Source organism: Rhodamnia argentea, chromosome 7 (genome assembly GCF_020921035.1).
Source record: "Rhodamnia argentea isolate NSW1041297 chromosome 7, ASM2092103v1, whole genome shotgun sequence".
In the NCBI taxonomy this organism is placed as follows: domain Eukaryota; kingdom Viridiplantae; phylum Streptophyta; class Magnoliopsida; order Myrtales; family Myrtaceae; genus Rhodamnia; species Rhodamnia argentea.
This window is the reverse complement of record NC_063156.1, coordinates 27,811,318-27,837,267: the sequence shown is the minus strand read 5'-3', so window position 1 is coordinate 27,837,267 and position 25,950 is coordinate 27,811,318. Positions and strand designations below refer to the sequence as shown.

Below are 25,950 nucleotides of genomic sequence, written 5' to 3'. Positions count from 1 at the left end.
CTTGAAAGTGAACCACCCGTATCATACTCACTCCTACTTCAAATGAGTGGGCCATATTCGATAGCCTATAGCATTCTGATACATCACTTGATAAATCAATTTTCAAGACTAGTCTTAATAAATTTAGCATTTTTCTTAATACTTTAGTTAGACATGGCCACGAGCCGATTTGGGCCCGGAACCGGCCCGTGCCATAGGGGCTGGTTACGGGTCCCTTAAAAAGTTGAACTGGAAAAAGAGTCGGTAGGAAAAAATTTTAAAAATTTAGAAAAAAGGGGGAAAAGCCCTAAGGCAACGGTCACTTCCACCCTCCCCCCCCCTCTTTCTTTATTAATTTATAAATTCTATCATGACCATTATAAATACCCCTTTCATCTCTCATTTTTTTCTCATAATTTCTCTTAAATTCTCTCAATTCTCTCAATTCGATTAATTTTCTTAATTCTCTTAATTCTCTCAATCTGCTTTCCACTCAATTCTCTAAAAAAAGGCAAGTAGAAACAGAACTAGTGACAATGGCAAAAACAAGATGGGGAATCCGATTGTCCTCGTGATCCTTGTGATTATGCATATTGGAATTCGATGTTGATGATATCAACATTATTCCCAATGCGGAGCACGTCTCAATGCAAGAAAGTCTTCATCCTCCTACCGGTATCGAAGAAATGTCAACAACAAAGGAGCCGGAACGAGAGTTTACATTTGACATATGGGACCACTTCATGAAGACGGAAAGATTTGAAAATTGGTCCAAAGAGGTATGATGTAATTTGTAAACATTGTGGGATAATATACAAATATACAAGTGGAGCCAAATATGGAACATTTAAATGGCATCTTAAGGCGAAACATCCGATCTAAGCGAGAATTGACATCGAGCAACAACAAATTTCTGGGTACGTCAATCCTAACGCTCCTCCTTTATTTCGTTATAATGAAAAAACTTAGAATTAGGTAAATTTATTTTTGTTGAACATTTATCATTTAATTTTGGTGAAAGATGTGGTTTTAATCAATTTATACAAAATGCATGTGCTCCACAAGCAAAACGTGTTCTGAGAAATACACTTAAACGTGTAGTTTTTGATCTTTATAAAAAAGAAAAAAATATTTATAAATTTTTTTATGAATTTAATGGACATGTGCATACAATTAGCGATATTTGAAGTGATCATTGACAAACACATTCTTATATAGGTATAACATGTCATTGGATAGATAATGATTGGAATATTCAAAAAAGAGTTATTGCATTTAGAGTTTTTGATGATAGACGTACAACAACTAATATTTATAGAATAATTAGGCAAATTTTAGAAGAATATTATTTGCTTAATAAAATTTTTTCAATTGATTTTGATAGTGTTGCGGTAAATACAGCTCCAATTGCCGATATAGAAAAGATTTGTAAACCCGCTTTTGGTGGATAATTTTTTTACGTTAGATGTGCTTATCATGTTTTAAATTTATCTGTTCAAGATGGTTTAAAAACTTTTGATATTTTTCTCAACTCAATAAAAATAGCAATTCAATTTTTATGAAAACATCCCCAAATAATGAAAGAATGGTGCAGATTTTTGTAAAATTAATGGAAAAAGATCAAAAAGATTTTCAGGAGATGTTCCAAATCGTTGGAATTCTACTTACGAGCTGTTTAATGAATCTTTTGCATATAAAGATTTATTATGTGTATTTATTTCGGATAATATTATTCAAATTAATTTATACCCACAAGAGTGGGATATTTGCAAAAAAATTTTTAGATATTTTAAAAGTTTTTAATGATGCAACTTATACTTCATCCGGTATTTATTTTCTTACCACACATTTATTTTTAATAGAGCGTATTAATATTGTCGGAGTTTTTGAAGAAAATAAAAATGATGATAAATTACGTGATACTATTATAGCAATGCGAACAAAATGACTACATTATTATTGCAAAATTTCTATTATTTATTTAGTTGCTTGTGTTTTTTATCCACGTTGCAAATTGGATGATTTAGGCGATTATTTGAATACGTATTACGAATGTCTACATTTAATTGAAATGGTAAATGTTAGAGCTATATAAACAATAGTTAAAAACACAATAGCATAATTATATAATGAATTTTGTAGTAAATATAATCTAGGTGATAGTGGATCTTCTCAACCTAGTGACATGCAAAGCGGGGACCTAAGTAAAATTAGTAAAGGGGACAAACTTTTGTTGAATAGGCAAAAAAAGCAAAAAGGGAGCAATATGAAATATTTCTGAAATAGAGAGCTATCTAACCATTTCTTTTGAGTTTGATGAATCCAAAGGCAGTACAGATTTCACAATATTAGATTAGTGGAAGAGGCATTAACCCAATTCCAAATTCTCGCTCTTATTGCAAAACAAGTTTTAGCAATCCATTGTTCAACGATTACGGTTGAACAAACATTTAGCGTTGGAGGTAATATTTTGGATGAACGACATTCAAAATTAACTTCGGATTCAATGGAGGCTCAAGCTTGTGTCGATGATTGAACAAATGCTCGATATCGACAACAAGAGATATATTGCGACAATGAAGCCGAATTATTTGCCGACGGAGATACTATTGTCACGGGTACCGATATCGGAACGGGTAGCGACGATTGACGATGAGGTAAGTATGGGGTTATCAAAGGTAAAAGAACTACATGAGTTTTGATTCTTATATCCCAAAAAGATATGTAGCCGCTTAATGATAATTCATTAAGTTCAAGCCCCCTTCTCTTTCTTTTTTCCCCCTAAATTTGATTAAAATTTGTATTTGATAATTTATTATTTTCTTTTATTTCATAATTCATTATTTAAAAATTTAATTCAAAAACAATAATTAGAACCGAAACCAAAACCGGCGGTTCCATTTTTTTATTTTGAATTGGAATTGGGCCCAGCGCGTGCATATATATATATATATATATATATATATATATATATATTAACTGACTCCTAGATCAATCGCCCAATGTTACCGACATCCTAAGAAATTCATACGGAAAATTTATTCCAACTACTTCTTGAAAATATTTTTCTAAACTCCCCTTTATAAGTTTCACCAATTCCAGAATGAAAATATACTGTCTGGTCTACGAATCATATGTACGGAGAACATCTCGACCGTTTACCATGTTGACCCTACAATGGGACACTCGCAATCAATGGCCGAGATGATATTCGTCTGTCCACGTGAGTTATATGCGATAATTTCTCTCCTTCGATCGGATGTGATAGGAGATTTTGTCGTGCTTTTCGAAATGCCAATTTTTGTCGGCAGTCAAAGAAGTACGGGAATCATTTTGACTGCATGGAGAAACATATGATTCAAATCCGTTGAATTTTCTAGAATTACTAGTAGTATTCATAGTTAAATCGAAAGACGAGCATTCCGGATTTTAAAATGCAGTAGGACAAATTTGATTTTTGTGCATTAAATAAGAATTTTTAAAATGCAGCTATCGTGTAAAGTAAAAAAAAAAAAGCACAATACAACCTTTTACTAAATTGCGGAAAGCAACTGAATAAAATAAGGGAATAGAAAATTAAACGTCAATCTTCATAATGGTCTAGCTTCTTCGGCTCTTTCTAACGTGGATTAAATTTACCATTTGTAGTTTCCGTTAAATAGAGTTAATACCACAAAAAATTAGGGCTGAGCAAAAAGAACAGATCAGATCGGATCGGCCGGTGGCGGCTTCATAAAATTGAGACCGATAATTGTTGATTCGGTTCCCGGTTTCGAGGATGGAATTGCACACCTGGACCGTCCATACCGGACCAATTAATTATTATTTTGATTATATTTCTTAAATTATTTTAAAGAAACCATTTAAACTCTTACTTATTATGGGCACTTCTACACATTTAAAATGTGAATATATATTTGAAGCATATGCAACTGGTTCCACTAGATCATCCGGGAATCGGACCGGCCGATCCGTTCCTCGGTTCCGAAAATTGGGAACCAATCTCTCCGGTTCGATTCCCTATTCCAAGGTGTGACTGGACAAGACCGGAAACTTATCACCCTTACGAAAATCTCCAAATTGACGCACTTGTGACAAACGAAGGGTAACCCTAAATTGCTAAATCCATTAGCTATCATGTGTCATCTAACTCAAAATTTGACTGTAAAATTTAACGGAAATTAACAAATGGTAAATTTGTTACAAGTATATCAATTCAAATTTTTTGGTGGTAAAAAAAATTAGTTTTGAATAAATTTGTCATATGTGTACTAATTTTGGAATGTTTATGATATTAACCCTTCTAATATTTACTCTTCAATGTCCTCGAAAGTTTGAACTTATCGCAATATCTCTGGAATTTTTATTGGAGAAATAGGGCGAAACTCTTTGATGTTAGAAGGGGAAAAATACGCCGAAAGTTTTAAATTGTGTTAGACAATTAAACCCTAACAAGAAGAGCACAATTAAGTACTTTCAAGTTTTGCTCTTTACTTAGAGAAATCCGTTACATGATACTTTTAAAGATACAACTTTAAGCAATTTTTCAACTGCCGATCAAGCAACTTTCGATGCTAGGGCTTAATGGTACTCCTTCGACGAAAAAGACCTCATCGTGTTCGGCACATTATGTATAAAAAAAAAAATCATTAAAAAAAAATCATAAACCAAAATTATTTTAGAATGTTTTTGGTAATTTTTCCGTTAAAAACTACGAGCCAACTTTTGCCTAGCTCGAGCCATAAAAAGCGCAGCAATGAGGAGCCGCTAGTTTTAAAACCCTTGGAAGAGTGGAAAGATAAAAGCTAGGGTTTTCCAAATTGATTAGTCTTCCTCGGGCAACGTCAAGGGTCTTGAGTGCTCTTGAGTGCTAGAGTACGAAGAACAATCAATCGGATCCGGAATTTGACCATTCGGTCTCTTTTAATGATATATTATGTCTTAATCTTGTTTCCAATCCGAAGTTCCAATAGAGCCGTATCATGACAAGAGGAATAGGATCATCATGTATAATTCAACCTGGTTCGGCGAAGCTCCTACACAAATTCAATGTAAAGTTAATGTTAAATGAATCAATTATTGTCATCTAATCATACGATTTATCCTTAAAGATTAGCTCCAAGTCTCACCAAATCAGGAGAAGAATTCAAATTATGACTTTTGAGGCATTACGTTTCACAAATGTTCTCTCTCTCTCTCGGTGTGAAATCTGAGGTCTAACAAGCTCACGACGACTCACGTCCCATCCCTTGATAGACGGACTTATTTCTGATGTATGCTCCAAAAGATAGTGGGGAGACAATAGCATGGCTTCATTTCATTGCACCACCGAAGCAGGAATTTACCAATCCGCAACATGAACGAAGACAAAAGATTCTTACCTACTACCTACCGGGTCTAATTGACGAAATGGAAATTGGACAAACAAAGAAGTTATCCGAAATACAGCAGAACAATGTACGGTTTGAGAGGTTGACGCGGATCAAAAGAGCATTTCGAATTTCGAGATAATGGGGGTCTTCGAAATAAGTCTTTCAGATTGTGCTTAGACGATCTCTCTGACTTTTCGACAATTCAAACTTTCTAAGAAATCTCTAATCACGTCATTTCAATATGTGCACAACACTTTGATCCGATGCATCAAAATAGCTCGAAAATCCGAGTCCCCCATTCCTCACAGCATTGAAGGATCGTGCGGGTGGCGCGCCGACTCACATCCCGAGTGGCGCCCTCGCTAGCACGGAACGAAGCTACCAAGAATCTCCTAGAACTTGGCCCTAGTCAGCCTCTACTAGCTACAATTAAAAGCAATAACAAAAGAAAACCCCCTTGACCAAATAAAGCTGAAATCCCCCCTTCAAACCATGTGAGGCAATCCACCAAAAGAGGCCCTCTTACTTGTCAAACTAATACAATGGAATTTCACGAGAGAAGAGCCAAACTTCAGTAAGCAGGTCGGACTTTCCACGGCTTAGGAAGCTGCGAAGAAAATCTCTAGATTTGGCTCATTATACTTTTGAAGGCAAACTGCCACTACCTGACTCCAATTATCCATAAATAAAAATTCAAATGATTCGCCACCTTCCCCCTTTCCCCCCCCCTTCTTTCTTGGAAGCTGCTGGAAAAGGGCAGCAGTTCGTGGCTGCTGAGGTTGTCGTTTTTTGGGGGAGATCGACGGTCCAACCCCCACCCATGTCGTTTTACTCAATTTTGAATGGGGACGTTGGGATTAGTCTTCGCAACTGTGACAGCAACCGCCCTTGACCGTGACGTGGCCTTCCGATGTTGGGTTGGTTCCTCAAAATAGAAAAAACTCCGGAAGAGGTAGGGACTGATTTCGGAGCACGACCTCGGACTCCTTGGGCCTCAGCAGCCCAGTGTCCCTACCGGATCCTCGATGTCCCGACCCGACGCACCAAACACTCGTCCCTCGAGGCCGAGACCCGAGACCCCCCGACACCTATGACCTTGGGAACCCCACGCTCGACACCCCCGCCCCGACCGGATGAGCTTGACCTTGGGACCCTTAGCCTGGACCCAAGATCTTGACCCTCCCAAACCAAGACCTCATGCATAGGGTCCCAGGCCCAGGGCTGTACATTTCTAGGAAGATTTGAGATGCTCAACGTGAAGTAACTCAAAATTCGAAGGAAAAGCAGAAGATTTAAAGACAGGATTTGTGGGAATTGCCCACTCAAGTCAAAAGATTAAAGACATGGTAGTGACGATGAACTATGTTTGATTTCTTGTGAACATTGCGAACCTTCCACAAGCCTCAATTTTTCTTGTTCCATTTCAATTTTCCCTGTTCTTTTAGCAGTGTAAGTCTCTCTTTCCCTGAATCTACAGTGGTGGGTGCTACTGACTATTACATATGATGAAGCTAATTCTTTCAGAAAATCACTATTCTTGCTCGATAGTTGTTCTTCTGCATTCATCAAAATAATAGGGAAAGAACCATAGAAACCAGCTAAACAACCGGTATGAGGAAAACCATACATAAAGAAGAAATTTTCGATTTATATGAATGACCAGGGACAACTGGTCTCCCTATGTGCTAACCGCATAATCATTCCAGCAATGCTTAAACTTGAAGCTCCTGGCATGCCTTGTCCACCATTATGTAACTTTAAGCACATCCACAATTATCATCCTTCATTTCCCAATGGCCCCAAGTTCCACCACTGACCACCCTCTATGGCTGAGCATTGTCAACAAGAACAAAGTTGCATCAGTGGATCTGCGTCGCTCTCCCTCGCTCTCTCGCTCTCTCAATCGGTCGGTAACCGTGCAGCGAAGTTTGGCCCTCTCTTCGCATTTTGAGGCTCTTATGGGAAAAATGGAAGATGTATTGATCAAGCTCTCTCTCCACCTTGAATCTCAACCTGTCCCTTCAATCACTTCCCGGGAAAACCAGTCGCCAGTCCCCAGTTCTGCCTCTTCTCTGCACATTCTAACCATTGCAGCTCTGAGCCTCGCCGTTACGGCTTTTCTACTAGTCAGCTACTGCTTCGTCCTCATCAAATGCTGCCCGAGCCAGCGCCAACTCCGTCTCATAAGACGCTTTTCTCTCCTGCGGCATCAACAGCAAGATGATGAAGAAGACTCGTTCATCGCCCTCTCCCCGACAACGTGGAATCAAGCAGGACTTGATCGTACAATAATTCGAGAGATCCCGGCTTTTCCATTTCGAAGCGTAGATGCAACGCAGAGAAGCTTCTGTGGCTGCACAGTTTGTTTGAACGAGTTCCAGGAACAGGATCTGCTCAGAGTTCTCCCCACTTGCAGCCACGCTTTCCATTCCGATTGTATCGACATGTGGCTTCAGAGCAATTCTAGGTGTCCGCTCTGCAGGATGAGCATTTCAGGCACGGCTCAGTGTCCTAACGGCGACCCCATGGCACCAAGCTCTTCTCCTCAGGGATCACAGTTGTACTCCGACATGGGAGACGAAGAAGATTACGTGGTAATCGAACTTAGGAGTGATGAAGTAGTGTCATCTGAAAGGCAAGAGAGGAGAGGATTGATGCCGGTGCAATCTCAGCACAATCAAAGGAAGTTGGAAGTGGAACTTGGCAGCTTCAAGAAGAAGTGCCACCAGGGTTCAATTAAGGCGGACGAAGACATCAGTGTAAGAGATCAAGACCAGTTCATCCAACCCATCAGGAGATCTTTCTCACTGGACTCTGCGAAAGACAGAAATCTTTTCTTGGCCATCCAGGCAACTATCATGAATAAAGGCCGTCGTGAGGGAAATGCAAAGGAAGAATGCAGTAGCATATTTCGCAGATGACTCTTTTCCTACAGCGTTTGTGCACATCGACCCTAGACGTACAGAACCCTAAGTGAATGCTTTGCATAGGTCGATCAGGTCAAATGAATGTGAGGGTGAATTTCGGTTTGATGAAGATGAATGGCCTTTTTTTGGGGCTGGACAAGGATTTATCCTTTATTTTTGTTTTCGGAAGTGATGGAACTGACAATTACAGCTATGAATATATTGCATATGCATTATGAAAGAGAAACAATGGCTTGCTTTGAATTTCATTCGGGCCAAATCTTGAGAAGAAAGGTAAGGCAGACTAGAAAACAAACAGTCAATAGGCAAGCAATGAGGAAAACATAAAGTGACAGCGTTAAGAATCATCATCCTTGAAAATGATTGCAAACTTCTTATTGTCTTCGACCAGTTGCATTGATGCCATCGAGAAAGTATCCTTATAGTGCGGGACCATTCGACAACTTAACCTCTTTCACAGAAAAATACAAGCATCGGAAGTTTCATGAATCCTCTTAATTTACCCTCTAAAGAATGCATGACTGTAATGCGCTGAGGGCGCTAGTTAGAATGACCAAATAAGGCAAATTATATCGTTCCAAGCACCGACTTTCATTTCTATGCATAGTCAGTGCCTATCAAGTATACTTTAGCAAGTAGCCATCGGGCAGCTGCTAAAATGACTAGTGTGCGAGCACAACAAGCAAATTGATTAGAAGCAATCAAGGGCAACCTTGGAGAGAGTAGCACCTGTTCAACAAAGTTTCCGGTCTTTCAAAATAGCCTTATATGTACCAGCAGAGGACCATACAATACAACATTGGAGGAAGAACGTTGTGCCTGTGACTTCTATTCTCAAGTTTTCATACTCATTTATGAATAACTGATGCCATTGGGCAGAAAAGAATAACAAATCAAGAAAAACCTGATCTGCCTTTTAAGCATACAGAATTGCTCCTATTTCATCTTTGAAGTTAATGAGTTCGAGACCCAGCAAGAATTAAAAGATTTGACCACAGGCCTTGCTGCATGCCTCGGCTAATTACATGGGCAGCTGTGCAACAAACAAACTATGTCAAGGAACTATCGAAGACACAATGCTGTGTGTATGAGCAAGACGCCCTGTAACCACGCACTATATGATCAAGATAATCTGAATGAAGCAGCAATTACCAGGTGACCCCAGTCATTGAGAATATCAGTTTGTTTGAGACCTGGAAGAATCAACTTGGGGCAAGGATAAGGCCTTTTTGCTAAGCTCATCTGACAGCGCACCACGGGCCTTTTTCTTCAATTGTTCCAGATGATTCCGGGCCTCTATGAGTTCGTCTTCTGCACTCACTCCGTGGTTTTCCCAAGCATCAACAACTTGCTGCTGAAACTCAATTGCGATTGCATAGCTGCATCAATGAGGAATGGAAGCATGTTTTTTAAACCGAGCATCTTGCATATTGACAGATAAAATACTCAAGGACTATGACATTAGGTAAAGCTGCCTAATAGCTCGTTCAAGCAAAATTGGATAGAGCCAGTAACATGATTTCTTATAACCTTGGTTAACACAGTAAACCAAAAAAGAGTGTGCTTTTTTGTAAGATTATTAGCATGGACCAAGAAGTACAATATTTTTACTACTTGATCAGGTATTGAACTTGAAAAAATTAGCATTAGATGGGTGCAATGATAGAGTATCATTGAATAAGTACCATCTAAACAAGATCAAGTCCATTTAATAGACTCATGATACCCAAATTTCTTGTTTGACAAGTAAGACATCTTTTACTAGAAAAGGTGCCAAAAATATGAGTTGTTAAACCATAAGGTTCTGCTATTTCTCAGTTTGGTTGGCTCGGGATGTAACAAGCAGAAAAATCAGTATATTCCATCCATTTGCAGATCTAAAGAATCATGAAAGGCTTGTGGGCTTGGGCTACTTGCGACCCACGCAATTTGCTACAAGATATGAGCAGAAATTTCAAAAGAGTGAAATTTTTTTCCAATTGACTAAAAATCCACTTCTCGTTGATTTCCCTATAAAAAAAAAACACTAGAAACCTAAATAGCAGCTAAATTCAAACTAAATTAGTTGGCAGGAAATTCTTGGAGAGAATCAAGTTGATGACTATGCGCATGTCACTACAATCCCCAAATATTATCGAGCAGCGGAGCACAACAAAAAGGGCCTGGTTAACAAGTGCCAAGTGCCCCTCGGGCACTAGTTAAGTTAGCTAAAGGTGGAAATTACAATTCCCAAGACATCTTGAAAATGAAACAAATATACTTCTTAATAAAGTCACTTCAACTAGTAAATTTTAAATTTTCAAAGCACATTTAATAAGGATTAACAAGTGGCCAAGGCATACTATTTAACATGTTCCCTAGAAAAAAAGATAAGAAGAAACAAAAAAGTGCCCCGCAACAAAAAAATTATTAGTAATTGTCAGTATCACATCGACTGATAAGGCACACAAGATAAGGTTCGGAATACGAACTAGTTTTGTGCACGAAGTAACAATTACCACAGTATCTCTTATTGTACACAGAAATTTAATACCCGTAGACACCCACATGTCACTCTAAAAGGGCCCAAAACAAAGCATCATACCCAGTATGATTGTTTCTGAGTAAAGTGACAAATTTTACGTTACAATTTACCATAAGGCTTTTGAGTATGCAAAGAATGGCAAGTTATATATGAGACCAGACAACATCCGTATCATAATCTAGATAACGTATCACAGTATCAGGTCTGAAAGTCAAAGGGGATTTATGACATTAAAAAGGAATATTATACAAAATGCTAGCCACAAAAAAAAAAAAAACAATTTCTATAAAAGAAATGAACTCAAGAGGTAAGGAGGGAAAAAGGGACAAAACGTTGACAACAACTAGCATTCTTAAACCTGCAGAAGAGCGAAATGAATATAGCCAGCTGTGTGGGATAAGCTATTTCAACCCTCAAACAGTGGCTAGCTGAGATGCAGTTCTAACCATAAAATGATCTCCAGCATAACAAGGAACGCAAAAGAAATTGACAAATCCTGGTAGGAGATTAAAACAACTTCTACAATCTACTGTCCAGAATGATCTCTGGAATTGATCAAAAAGTTGCAGCTAGGTGAGTCTATGACGACCACACAGTACAACCTGACACTACAGTGTTACATATATGCACGAGCAGCATGTGAGTTTATTTGTATAAAATTTCATAACAAAGCCATCCTGCAATAAGGACCTACGGAATAGGGGGAAAATGAAAGGGAGAGGGATTCACTCCTTCTGGACGGTCTTCAGATATCCTCATGTTGGAGGTTGCTTCTTTCGAAAATGAATGCAGAAAAAAGAAGTCACGGTTGGTGTATGATGCACCATCACACAGGCTCTCCATTAATTAATTGTTTCAGTTAAGCAGCCACATATTCAATCTCACGTGAATACCACAAGTTAGTGTCTACACTTAACTTACTGCTTTTGCAGCAACTTTCCCCAACTGACAAGTCAAGCAAAACACCAATTTAAGGAAAGAAACAGACAAACTACACAGTTTTTTCTTACCTTCCCATGGCACTGTATGCTTTTGAAAGGTTCTGACAGGCTTCAATTGAATCTGCATGATGTGGACCAAGCGCAACATCCATAATATCCTTTGCAACAGCAAACATCTGTGCGGCTGATTGTGGTCTATCTAGCTCCAAATATGCGGCTCCCAGATTGTTATAAATATAACCCACTCCAAAATGTTTTGAACCAAAGCTTCCTTCCAACCTTTCTGCTGCACTCTCCAAGTAAGGAATTGCCTGTTGTACTTGCCCTGTCAGCAACAGCAACCATCCTATCCTTGCAGAAACACTTCCCTCGGAATGTTGCTCCTGCGGAAGTTTCTCCAGCAAAACGAGAGCTCTCTTTAGTAATGAGATTGCCGTTTCAAACTCGTTCATGGTCTCATACTGCATAGATATTTCGGAGTATGCTTCTGCAACTTCTATTGGAGATGAAGCCTCTTTCTTGTCAAGAATCCCACAAGCAATCTCCAAGCACCTCTTCGCATCTGCAAGCTTCTGTTGGTCATACAGTGCCTTCCCCATCGATATAAACACCAAAGCCCTAGTCTGACTATCTTTTTCTGTCTTTGGGACGGCATCCCTCAGAGAATTAATAGCCTGATCAGTCTTCCCCAGTGCAATCTGCATATTTGCAGCATCAATCTCAGCTCGGAGCAAATCAGAATTGAGCCCCCAGTTCTTCAAAACCTTCTGCGAAAGTTCATTGTGCTCCAGCGCCTTCTCATGCTGTTCCAACCCGCTATATATCACGCCAAGAAGTCTCCTATCATGCGCAACCTCCACTGAATTATTACCTAGATGATTTTTGTGTATCTCCAGAGCCTTCAAACCAAATGGCAGAGCCTCCTTAAAGTTGAGAACAGCAACATAAGCTTCCGCGACATCACGATTTGCTTTACCCAACTCCACACTATCCTCCTCAAAAGTCGTCTCTTTAATCTCCAGACACTTCCTAAGATCCCTAATAGCTTCCTCTCTTCTTCCCATTGCCGTCTTCACGTTGGCCAACTCAAGAAGCACCGCGTGCTGCACGGGTCTAATATCCTCAACACTAGACCCCTCTTCCTCTAGATTAGCCAACATCCTATTTGATCTATTCAAATACCCCAAGCTATCACTAAACCTCTTCAACGTGTAATTAGCAGAACCCATCAGCTGCAAAGTCATGGCAACAAGCAAACTAGGCTTACCATCTTTATCCAAGCCCTTCAAAGCCCTATCCGCGAAATGAAGAATCCTATTGGGGTCCTCGCCCTCCTGATCAAGCTTGAGGCCGATCTTGAGAGAGGCCAAGCCGAGCTCCTTCTCGTCGAAGGAGGACTCCATCTTCTTGAACGCGCCAACCATTTCGTCGAGCGTGGTGGCGGACTCGAAGGCCTCCTCAAGCCGCGATCTTTCTTGGATTTTCCTCTGCCTCGAGGGGATTTGAGCGGGTTTCTCGACGAGGGTGTCGAGGTTTCGCGATGCGGGTGCCAAGGACTTGTGGGGCTTGAAGAACAATCCGTGGGACTTGGAACAGGGCTTGAGGATTGAAGAAGACGAAGGAGAAGCGGAGGGGACACTGGAAACGTAATTTCTGGAGGGGATTGGTGAGAAGGGTTTGGGGTTTTGGCGTCTGTACTGCGAGAGGAAGTATGCGGAAGCTCTTCTCATGGCGAATTCAGAAGATGTCGCTGGCGATGGCCGGGTTCTGGGTGCGGGTGGCAGTGACAGAGTTTTGCATAAACCCTTGCAAAACCCTCGGCGGACAGACAGAATTTTTACCAGAAAAAAAAAAACAACAAAACAGATTAAAAAGGGGAAAAAGGAAAAAGCTGCCTTCAATTCCAGTTCCAGATAGTCTCTGAGAAAAACGAAGGAAGCATTACCAATGCCTTTGAAACGACGTCGTCTGTGAACATCTCCACTTGTTGTCCTAGATCCCTACCGAGCCATGTCAGCTCGGGCACGGCCCGGATTCCACTGAAAAAGGGCCGTGATTGGACCTGATCCAGGCCCATTATGGGCTTATCCTCATTTTAGACATAGTTCAATTTTTTTTTTTCAGCTGTCCTATCTCTCTAACTTTTCTCTCTTTGACTTTTGCTCTGTCTCTTTCCAGAGCACGGGACTATGATACTAGCATCCCCGTTCTCCCAATCCCTCTACCAGTAGGATTGCATGCTTATTGGCATCCGAGGTTCAAGTTAGAGGGGCTCAAAATGCTCCTTGTTCTGTATTATCGATATTTTGGGCTGGGTGAAGAGGTCCAAGTGGGGTATATATCGGCAATAATGCAAATTTTGCTCTAGTATATGCATGATGCATACGTCACTCGATTTGATATGGCAAACGCCGCCCCGCGTAGGAGATTGCGCCCTCATCGACTAGTACCCAAAAACCCATATGGTATTTTCTTCATAAGAAAAAAGACAACTCCACAGCCTTTCATGATCTGTTTTTTTGTCTTCATTTACCAATGAGTTGGAGGCACATTTGATAACGAACTACTCTCATAAATGGAAAAAAAAAAATTTTTGGTAAAGACGATGTCGACATTCCGAAGCGACGGAGGCGAATAGTTCTGCATTTTCATATTATTTCCACCATGACTCGTCACTTATTAACCTCATTAGCGTCTTTGGTACCATCGAAAGTGTCGAAATTGAATAATGGATTATTAGACTCTCGTGTGTAACACGAGAAATCTTTCGAAAACATATGCTTATTGCGTATGTTTTTTTGATAATATTTGTAAGAATTAAGATGTACTTTGAGTTATGTAACAGTGAACATGAATCCAAGCCAAATAGTTGAAAAATCGTACAAAATGCCTTAATCCTACAAAATAATCTATTATAGGAAGAGGTTTTTCTTATTATTTTAAATTCCTTTATTTCCTTTTTATTTTCCTCTTTTCGAAAGAAAATATGAAGGACGGGGAGATCACGCACTCTCCATCTGGTTCTCACATAATCGGTCCTCCAAACACCCCCTCAAGGACACGACCAGCCCCGTGCCCAAACGGACCTCCTAAAAAGGCGCGGGACGCAACGGGGCAAGTTTCGCGGGAAATCCGACGTGGCGCCCCGCCACCTCAGCCTCCACGTCATCCTTCCCGCCAAAAAGCCCTAGCGGATCTCCATCCCCATGCTCAGTCCACTCCATATACACTCGCCTGATCCGCCACCATCGTCTGTCCATCTCCTCTCTTGATCATCAGAAAATGGAGCAGTCTTCAGATTCAGCCTCTTCCATAGCCTTCAGATCCAAGAAGCCCTTCAGCTCGACCTCGAGAAAAGTCCGAGCTTGCGACGATGGCGTTGCTAAAGCCGGCGACCTCTTGAGCTCCAAGACCCCGGAGAAGCCGTCGTGCCTCCCGAACCGGGTTCGGAATCGCGGCGTCGCGCTCTCGATCAAGGACGTGAGGCGGGCCGCCGAGAGCCTCCGCGAGTCGTCCAATCGGGACCCGCCGGCGGGCCGCGAGGCCGGGTCGGCACGCAAGCAGATCTTCTCCGACGAGGCTCCTGCTCGGAAGCCGAAGAGATCTCTTGCTGGGTTGACTAAGTTGCCGGAAAAGTAAGTCGGTTTTGTTGTATGTAATTTTGGTTGTGAATGATTGTGGGTTTGTGTTAAAAAAAAAGGTTTATTGATTTGTTTAGGTACGAGGTGTTGGGGCAGTTTTTCGATGGGTTGGATAGTTCGGTGAGGCTGTTGAAATTGAAGGGATCGGTGTCGACGTTCACGAATATCCGCCCCAAAATCGAGTGCTTGACCGACAGGTGAATCGTCGAGGATAAACTCTCTCCACGTTTAATTTCTGTGGGATCAGAATTAATTTTCTTGGGCTGATGAAGAAATAGCTGGATTGTAGTACTTGTTATATCGAATTCGATCGTGATCATTTTGCAGTCCTTACTGTCTATATAACGTGCAAATGTGCATAATTTCATCAGGGGCCATGAAAGAATCGCAAACTTTGACGAAATACCGAGCTTGTTGATTTCTTCTTTCAGTTGGTTACATGATACAATTTGAACTATGAAGAGGGAAGGGATTATAGCATGGAAGTGAGGAGTTGGATTGTCAGAATGTCGGTCCCTACTAGTTTTTCATCTATGGCGAGCTAGAACTGAAGTAAACCGAATCAGATACCTTAGTCTTTATTGTCTCCCACGATACTCGATTATGCTTTTCTTCATTAGCTAAAGAGAATAGGTAGCTATGGATTTGTCTTTCCTGATTTTCTTCTGATGGTTCAGGAGGTTCACTCATAGACACCTATCTCAGTTGAAGTTTATCTTACCCGAGGCAATTGAGATAAAGAAGGTGCTCACGTTTGATGAGCAAACTAGTTGCATGAAGCCGAATCTCTGCATAAGTCTGAATGCTGACGCGATTCAAAAGGACGGGAAGACGAGCTTGGATGATAGCAAGATCAATTTACGAAAGCTCTTCCGTGCCCGGCTCTCAGAATTTGTTAACGCCCATCCTGAGGTACTTTGTAAAGGCGTCATTATGTGTGTTCCCTGCACTTTGCTGTAAGTTTAAGCACCGCGTGGTAATTTGATGGACTGATGATCCGTTCTGTGAAGCATTCTTTTAGTTCGCATATTAGCTGCGTTTAATCCACACTTTAGTATGATTAGATTCCCTCTGTTGCTAGTTCTAAAAGCATTCAACCAAATGTTTTTATTAGAATATGAAACAGTCTCTAAGCCATATGGTACATTGGACTCTCAAAATTTACACCAATGACAGTTACGGAATTAGCTCTCATCTATTTTTCGTGGCTCGAGGTTCTTAACACTTTCCACTTCAGGTTAGTTACATTATTTTCATGGGATTGCCAATCGTGTTCTTAACAACGTTTTCTTGAATCAGGGAGATGAAGTTCCTGAGGAACCACTTCCAGAACCTTTCAATCACACACAAGATAGAATTTCAAATGAGATACTGCAGTCCAAAGCCTCTTTGCCTGCAGAAGCATCAACAGAAGATCCTGTAGGATTGCAACCAGTGGTAGCGTCTCATCTGTCTGGATCGTTTCGGAGACGCTTCTCCCAGAACGTCGAGAGAAGTACATCGGGAAACACTAGCCAGATGATGTCTGTAGTTTCACTTGGGCTTGCTTCTCTTTCAGTTCCGGAGCCACGGCAGGATGAAGTTTCTAATGATGAAGAAGCAGATTCTTCTGAACCACCTGAAGATGAATTGGCTTCACAGACGAGCAGCGACGAACATTTAGCTGACTCTGCAGCTCCAGTTGTTTGTCCACCTTCAAATAATATTGCCACTCCAAGTAAAGTGATTGATCTATTGAAGAATGATGATTCTCCTCAGAAAATTTCAAGTTTTGAATCGACTCCTGCAAAACTTGCTTCAACTCCAGCGAGGCTAATGGCTGCAACACCTGAATTGCAGCCACCTAACAGGAGTTTCATGAGCCCTGAAGATGATTGTGCCAGTTCACCTCATAAGTTAGTTAGGCGTCCACCTCGTACCCGTTCACTGAAGTTTGATACTCCTGTTAAGGACATGTCGGCAGAGGATGAAGCGAGGAAAAAGGACTCAGTGCCATCTGATGATGATATATATGACATTCTTCCTCAGGATCTTCTCCAAAAGGTGAGACGCTGGGTAATGTTTTATATTCCGAAACCCATCCTTTCTTTCTCTCAAAGGGATATCTACTAATAATGTGGTTTGGATTCAAATAATAGCTTCGGCTTATCGGTTTAAGGTTATTTATTTTGCTTTCCCCTGATATGCACGTCAATGAGATTTGTCAGAATAGTCAATTAGTAATGCAGAGAACATTATTTCTTCTCATGTGCATCTCCCAATAAAGCTAGTACTTCAATCTAATTGCTTCCATTTTTCTGTTTCAGTGCTTTGATTGAAGGCTACAGCTTTAATAAACTTTTAATGAACTTCCTGAGTGTTACTCAAGCAAAATCGAATAGAGTGGAACATGTCATTCTGGCAAATGCGCCATACTTATATTGATGCAAGTAATTTGTAAATTGCCGATCTGATGAGATTAAAATTTGTGTTGGATCCTACTAAAATCTGTGTGCGATGCAAATTACAAAAGATTGGTTATTCTGTTGCTTCTTGCAGATAAGAGACAGAGAGAAGAAAGCAAAGGAGGATAAAGATCCAGCCATCTCACGAGCAAAGAGAAGGCGGGAAATTCTCGCTGCCCTGCCTCAACTATTCAACATGATGCATTTCTTTTTCAAGTCTACCAAGCGCTTCGTGATAACAAGAGAGGAGCTTATTTATCAGATTATAAAAAGCCGCTTCGATATGATAGACAGAAGTAGGTTTTTTTTTTCTTTTATCTTTTTTCTATTTGGGGACATCACTGGGTATTGTTGCCATCAAGGTTTAGTGTTCTGAAGATTCATTTTGTGCCTTTTTGACAGGAGAAGTAGAAGAGCAACTTGATTTGATGAAAGAGCTGGTCCCTGAGTGGATCTCCGAGAAGGCAGGTTCCACCGGGGACCGCCTTTTCAGGTTTTCTTTGTCTTATTGTTACTTAGAGCAAGCCTAGTTAATAACTGATCATGTGCAAAAGTTTGAGGTCCTTATCGTACAACTGAGCTTTCATTTCATATATCGGCACTTGACGGAGAAGCTTCTTATTTGCAGCGTCAACAAAATGTCAGATCCTGATTCTGTACGGCAACGGCTTGCCGAAACGAAGTGACAGCATTTGTGCTAGATTTTGTGGAAGCTAGGATCAGATTAGCACCGAGAATGCTGAAGAAACTCTTCATCTGCCAATTGTAAATGTTCAATCTTCTTTTGCCTTTTTTGTATGCTGCTGCGCGTTTAGGTGTGGATGCTGTTACTAGGGACGAGTCGCGGCGGCACCTAATTTATAACCTTGAAATTAGTGATTAATCATTTGAACCTGCATTCTTCCAGCTGGTGAATATTCTGCTTCTCTGTCTGGGCAATGTGAGGGTTCAATCATTTTACTCAGTTCTATTGTAGAGATGCCCAAGAATCAATTGGCTTGAGCAATTCTTTATTGATAGATGCGCTGTAAGGCATAACCTTCGACTAAATTCTGTCTCGGTATTTATTTTCGTGCATTTTTATCAACAAAACGAACCTGGTCATGTCTGTGCTGCCACTAATATCTTTCTGCAGCTCTGTTGTAGATTTTAGATTCAACACCGCAAACTGAAGGCTTCTGTTATCATGACATGAATAACACGAGAGAAAATTTGATAAGATTGACTAAGCCAGAGCCGATCAAAAGGAGTTGGCCATGCTTCACTGAATCTACCAAATGGTCAATCAAAATTCATGCATCAGATATCCAATATTTTTGCATGTTAAACTGTCTAGCTCGGAATCAACTCCAACCTCCACCTTTGCTTGGAATGACTTGATACGTGATCGTGTAAGTAAGACTGTTGGAAGCCAATCCAATCATCGACAACCCGATATAGCAACCAACCGCTGTTAGCACGAGTGGGATGAACATATCTGCTGATAAAGGCAGGGCATTCTGCCCTCGGTTTTACCTCTGTTTGATCGATACAAGTTACACGTATTTCGGATCCAAATTCATACGCGAAGTCACTTAAAAACTCTCTGGGCACCACTGGTCAGCCATAAGCTTGGGAAAGTTTTTAGCTGTGTTTCTTGGGCATGCAAAGGAATAAGAAAAAAGAAAAGGGGTCGTTAGGAAAAAGGGTAAATTACAGTACCGCATCCTCAAACTTTTCCTTAACGTGCAATTGGCGTACTTGCAGTTTCAAAATCTTGCATTGTGCCCCTTGGATTTCCCAAAACTCTCGGTATCCAAAATAATTCGAGAAAGGTTGGAACGGTTATAAGAATCACAAGGTGCAAAGCGTGAGTTATATAAAAATGTAGTAGGTAGGATCCAATCAACATCCGAACGCAATGTTACATCCAGATCACACCGTGCTATCCTTACGCTAGGAGGGTATGGTTCCAGGGAAAATTTCAGGGAATTCCAACATCAATTTCGGTCGGATTTCGAATCACATCCAATCTAGAGAACGAGCAGTTATGTGCGTCTAAAGCTTCTTCCCTTCACGAGACATTGTCCGGCACACGCGACACAGGTGTAGTAGCTAGAGCGCATCCGAGCAGTTCGACAAGGCGGGTCTGAAGCAAGGCCTAACCGATGCGCCACCCCGGTTTGTATATGCCGTTCATGAAGCGCCCTAGGGTTTTCCTTTCCTATGTAGATCCGAAAGGGGTTTTGGCTCCCAAGGACAAACGCATGCAAACCCGACAGCAACCAGAGCAGAACAGTGTGATCGTGCAAAAGCCAAAATGGACCCTTGAGAAAAAGGCAAAGCAAATTTGTATTTCTCGATTCGGTTCGGGGTGGGTAGGGAACACTTTCTGGGGCAAGAAATATGGTAATGGATTTCAAAGGCGTCTTTGCTGCCCTTTTGTGCAGCAGCCGCATCATTTGAGATCATGGGACATCGAACTGTCTATTGACTCCAGCATCCATCTGATCATCTTTGCTTTTGTTTTTTCCCATGAGAGACACACCTTTCCTGATGCATGGTTCTTAGGATGACTAGCAGAACAACTATTCATTGTTTTAAGGAAAAGAAAATGGATGGGATGTGTTAATCCAACCGGTATAGAACCTGGAAAGTTGTCTCTGCATTCATCTTCGAGTTAGATGCGGAAAGACCGATTCGAAAGGAACCCATGAATGAGTGAAAGGAGACGTAAGCGATCGGTCCAGACCGGCACACGCACTGGCCGTAATACTCCGAAAGTTTAAGCTATTAGAATAATGACTGCAACCTTTCGAAATATAATGACTTGATTGCGTTTCAACGCGGGGAAATTTAGAATTGCAGATTTACTTCCAACGAAATGTTGGCTAGCCCCAGTCGAACGGCCAAGTCGAGGTTAAACCGGGTTTAACCTGAGTTACCCTTTAGCATTGAGTTTAGAATTTACCAAAACTAAAAGTAGTTAGATTAAGAGCTGGGTTAATTTTTTGGCCAAAAGCAAAGGAGCTTACTTTGATCGCATAATGAATTTATATGGGCCGCCAATTAAACTATACTAAATCTCTAGCTGGTATTCCATCATCAGATTCCCCATCCCTTCATAAGATTTAGTAGGACCACGAGTATAATTAAGGTTTTGAAGTTGACAACCTAGCACGTTTTGAGCTCAATTTTCTCTTGTTTTTATTTTAAGTGGAACCCCATGAAAATTGTCATTTTTTTCTTTTGCACGGCTATTTCATCATTGTTAATTTGGATATTTAGTCAATTTTTCAAACTATAACTGTCTATAGCAACGAAAATAGAGGCGGCTTTGTTTATTTGACATGAGAGAAAATCCGCGAAATAAGGATTTCCTTCTTTAGAGAAATGGATGGGTGGGCGAGCGTTTTTGGCGCACGACATTTCTCCAATCCACGACTTGCTATAACAAATATTTAGATTAGTAAAAAAACGGTAACATTTCACGTTTGGCGATTTACCGAGGGAGTCGTTGGCGCCGATCTCCAGCGCCGATCGCCCCTTTTTTCGCCCATTTACCGGTAAAAAGTAATTCATGATTGAGAGTGGGAAAAAAAAAAAAAGAAATTGACAACAGTGGATTGCATAGAGATTGTAGTCCTTGGAGTCCCAATCGTACATCCAACACCTCTGTTGTGTCCACCATCTTACTTTTGTTTCTAAATTGGCATCCTTACATAATCCTTACATCATCTTTAGGAATTAGACCACATCATGGGCTCACTCAATTAGGAATTGAATGTGTCGAAGCCCTTTGTCCTCTTGTGCTCATTCATGATCCTGCTTTGTTTTCACCTCATTTTTTGGGGCACAATTTCACGGCTATACTCATCTCATTTTCACCGATTCCACGTACGTGAAAAACCCGCATGCCATTTGCCATCGGCCGTCGACAGACTCGACCCAGTTGTAGCGCTAATTTAATCATAAATTTTTTAATTTTGCTAATTTATTCGTAAATCTTTGCGCGATATTTCAATATAGTCGTTCCCAGGAATTTAGTTGGGAATTCGGCATGCCACTATATCACCGATTTCTGACAAAAATTGGCATGAAGTAGTACACGGAATTTCGCAAAATTGAAAAAAAAAATTTAGAAAGTTTAGGGTTGAATTGACATATGTGTAATAGATTTAGAACTGATTAGACAATTTCCTCTATCGGTGTCCACATAAAATTAGTCAACCTCACATCCGCATTCCGATTAATGTTGTCTACGCTAACGTTTACGTAAAAAGATTTATTACAAGAGATTGAATTACTTCGAAATCCCTCTAGGCACGTTTATCTTCCTGAAATGGTTGCGAGGGCTCCGTTAATTATGGAGCCAGCAAACTTCCAAAGCTTTGAGAGTCAAAAGCCCTGCCGCAGATAATCTTCTTGACGGATGAACTCGGGCAAATGCGAAAGTAGGCTAAAATCAATTTAAATTCGCTAACGCCATACCCTGGAATTCTGTGTGGCGTATTTTAATCTATTTTTGCAGATGTGGCAGCTTACGTGGCACCACATGGAAAAAGCTAATTTTTTTTTTTTTTAAAAAAAGCCAAGAAACCAAAAGAATTGTAGTAGTACTAAACAACCAATTTTTGAATAAAGAGTGAGTGACCTCACGCCGCCGGCAAGGGCTCGCATGCTCTCACCGACGCCCCCGGTGGCGGTGACTAGGGGCCGGTGCCACTGTCCCCAATCTTCGAAAGCCATCACCCCACCCCAGCTCTCTCTCTGTATGATTTTTTTTTTAAAAAATTTTCATACTTTTTTGCTTCTATTTTTCTTTTATAAAAAAAAAATTGACTTTTTTTAGCGTGACGCCAATGTGCTAAAAAAAAATAAAGACGATGCTATGTCAGATTTTGGCATAGCATATCAACAAATTTGCTTTGGACGATTGCCATAAGAACTTGATTGTACCGAATTCAATAAGTTTTAAGACATGGTTGCGCATATTGAAATGATTAGGACTTGATGCGTATCGAACAAGTGTTTAGGACGGCTGGTGTAATTTTCCATAGGATAATTACTGCAAAAACATATGAGAATTACCATAATTAAATGGAGAAACGTATTATCCAAGAAATTAAAGGTGAGGCCGTTGACTAAAGCGTAGAAACCCTCGTTCTTAGAATAATGTCCAAGTTTATTCCTTTTGGAGTGCAACAGTTGCAATCATGCTGCTGCCTATAGTTGACTCACAAAATCTTTGAGATTAGGAGCTTTTTACGCCCAAATCATCCTTGTTCTAACATTGGTGTAACTTTTAACCACATCCCTAAAAGATATATATATTATTAAGGATTAGCAAAAGATAAATATGATTATGCCCTTTATTAATCATTGTCACCTACAAGGAGCTGAATGTACTCTCTCTTAAATGACTTCAGTCCATACAAATTTATCTACAAAAGGAGCATTGCTTTTGAGCGATCTCCTTTTTTCCTTTTCTCCCTCTCCTTTTGATAGATAATCATGTAATTTACAATGATTCCACACCCTCAGAGTTCAATTAATTTTGTAGTTTTGCTCTTTATGACCAGCAAATACAGCTGAGAGCTAGCTAGCTCCACAAATTTATGTGTCATTATTGTTGCACAAAGGAATGTTTATCGAAAGGGTGGCATGAAAATCGATTGCCAGTATGCATGATCATAAGATATGGCGTGGCCGAAACACACATCATGGGGTTTCGATATATATGTTGAGCCGTCGTGAGAAGGGAAATAAAAAGGGCCAAAAAAGGAAAAAAGAGAAGAGAAAGCATTTTGCTAATGAATGTGCCATGGGAACACAAGAACTTGCACTATCATGAGAGATAAAAGGGAGTGAAATGGACCCAAGGATGGACGAGTCATTCAAGTCCAAATCATGGTCCTCAAATGCCACTCAAATGAGCATAGAAAAGAGGGGGGGAAGGGAATGGAGACTGCATATTGATTTTGAACACTTGGAGGCCATAAAAAGAAGAAGATTGGCATGTGTGGGAGAGTGTGGATGGGGACAAGGGGAAATGGGAGGGATTTTAGGTGTCACACTAAAACTTTTTGGCAGTGGGAATCATTGTTGAAAGGAGCAATGAGAGGGCAAGTTCAAGGGTTTGGGAATTTTGGAGAGAGAGAGAGAGAGATGATGTGAAGATAAGGAGCATTTTCCATTCTTGGGCATGATGTTGTTGGCCATCAAATGATGCTGGTAGAAAAGCGTACTTATTAGATCGATGACCTCTTTTACCATAAAAGAGGAAATTGGGGAACAATAGTGGAAATAATTGGGTAATTTTGGGAAGGAAAATTGCAAATGGTCCATGAACTTTGGCCAAATAAACAATGTGGCCCATGGACTTTTGATTTGTTCAATTTGATCCTTGAACTTTAGTCTAATGGGCAATGTCGTTCCTGAACTTTTAAATTATTTAATATGATCCGTGGACTTCACGTACATGTTCAATTTAGTCCCTAGAATATATAAAAATGTTCAATATTGTCCCTGAACTTGAATTAATAGAATGCATCATTGAATATTTTCATACAATTTATGACTTAACCGAACATGTATCAAAAGTTCGGGGATCGCATTAAACAAATTAAAAGTTTGGAGACCACATTGCTCATTTGGGTAATATTCAAGAATCATATTGAACAAATTAAAAGTTTAGGGATCATTTATGTTATTATCTCTTTCAAGCATTTTTTCACTAGGTATTAGAATTGGGGTTTGATACTTTTCTTTTCCTATTCCTTTTCAAGTTCTCTAGACAAATTATAAAATGGATATTAGGGGACGAGATCTTGTGTGAATTGATGGTAAGGATATCTTCATGGTACTGAAATGATGTTTCCAAACTTACCAGTGAATAATAAGCTTACGTTTTAAACGCAATTACTAGCTTTTGATATGGATAAAACCCATTTCACTTCGGTGTCATTCAATCTAAGAGTACCTTCTCCTTTTTCCCCCTTTTTTCATTAGGATTTCCCGGTCGTTTAAGTATGATTAGAACCAAAGTGGGACGGGAAGTCGGTTTTATCTCGAATAAAATTAGAGATACCGACACTAACTTACATAATCGATTCACCAAAACGACGTTGCGAACTCTTATTGGGTGATTGAATATGATCTACTTGTGTTAATGTCCACTTACACTCCAACATTACTCTTTTATCTTGTACTTCCATTTCACTCCGATCGCTCCATAGGTAAAACGCATTAGCAATATTAATGGGTTATGACGTTTCAATAATCACGCTCTTTGTTATTTGACGGCTCTTCCCAAGATTAGACTATGGATTACCACAAAATTAAACACAAGCAATTGAACATTTGAGCCATCAAGTCAAATTTTAGTTTATATTCTATCTGGCTCATGACATTATTGAGTTATTTTCCAAAATTTACGATCTGCATAAAGCTTTAGTGCAAGATAAGATTGGCAATTATAAACAATAAGCATTGCTGTGAAGCTAGGGGATAGAGATTGGAACTGACTGTTATTTGGTCAAAAAGCAGCGAGTTGAATATTGAGAAAATTATCACAAAAGTCTTAAATCTATTGTAATTGTGCCAATTCAGTTTTAATTTTTTTTTGCCAATCAATCATATACCTTTTGTATTTGTGTCAATTTAGTTCGTTTGTCCGGCTGGCGGGATCGGCACTAATGTGAATTTTTTAAATAATACTTTACTTATTTTTTGGGTTCTTATTATATTTTTTTCCTTTAGCTTTTTTCCCCTAAACCCTTAGGGCCGGTGAGAGCCGCGACGCCCTCGCCTGAGCTTGGCGACGGCCTCACTCCCCCAGATTGGTGAGAGCGTCGTGACCCTCACTAGATATGGCTAGGTGAGGGCCGCAATGCACTGGGCAAGGGCGTCGCGGCCCTTTGACCCTAAGGGTTTAGGGAAAAAAGCTAAAGAAAAAAAATCATAAAATTCAAAAAACTATTAAAATATTATTTTAAAAAGTCCACGTCAGCGCCAACCAACCAAGTGGACTAAATTGGTACAAATACAAGTACAAACACAAAAACTATTGTTTTTTGTTTTTCCTTTAGCTTTTTTCCCATGAACCTTAGGGCCGGTGAGAGCCACGACGCCCTTGCCCGGG

The 25,950-nt window shown here is 40.2% G+C and overlaps 2 protein-coding genes and 1 pseudogene across 3 annotated transcripts; 2 read left to right on the top strand and 1 right to left on the bottom strand.

Annotated features, from left to right (window-relative positions):
- The first annotated feature begins 7,040 nt into the window (after positions 1-7,040).
- LOC115749754 lies at positions 7,041-8,603 on the top strand (annotated as a pseudogene).
- Positions 8,604-9,109: 506 nt separating this feature from the next.
- LOC115749767 (protein KINESIN LIGHT CHAIN-RELATED 1) lies at positions 9,110-13,566 on the bottom strand. Its single transcript, XM_030686732.2, has 2 exons — positions 11,813-13,566; positions 9,110-9,657 (listed from the first exon to the last, which is right to left on the bottom strand). Exons 1-2 carry the CDS (start codon positions 13,471-13,473, stop codon positions 9,456-9,458), a joined length of 1,863 nt encoding a protein of 620 aa, XP_030542592.1. The 5' UTR covers positions 13,474-13,566; the 3' UTR covers positions 9,110-9,455.
- Positions 13,567-14,946: 1,380 nt separating this feature from the next.
- On the top strand, positions 14,947-18,732 carry LOC115749679 (CDT1-like protein a, chloroplastic). Of its 2 annotated transcripts, none has more exons than XR_004016381.2 (7): positions 14,947-15,378; positions 15,462-15,581; positions 16,062-16,296; positions 16,684-17,427; positions 17,923-18,124; positions 18,227-18,321; positions 18,457-18,732. XR_004016381.2 is itself a non-coding variant. In XM_030686596.2 (7 exons), the coding sequence occupies exons 1-7, from the start codon at positions 15,026-15,028 to the stop codon at positions 18,512-18,514; spliced, it is 1,803 nt and encodes a 600-aa protein (XP_030542456.2). In that variant the 5' UTR covers positions 14,948-15,025; the 3' UTR covers positions 18,515-18,732. The 2 variants fall into 2 exon arrangements, 1 of the variants encoding a protein (XP_030542456.2); XM_030686596.2 differs by having other exon boundaries at positions 14,948-15,378; positions 18,231-18,321.
- Positions 18,733-25,950: the final 7,218 nt, after the last annotated feature.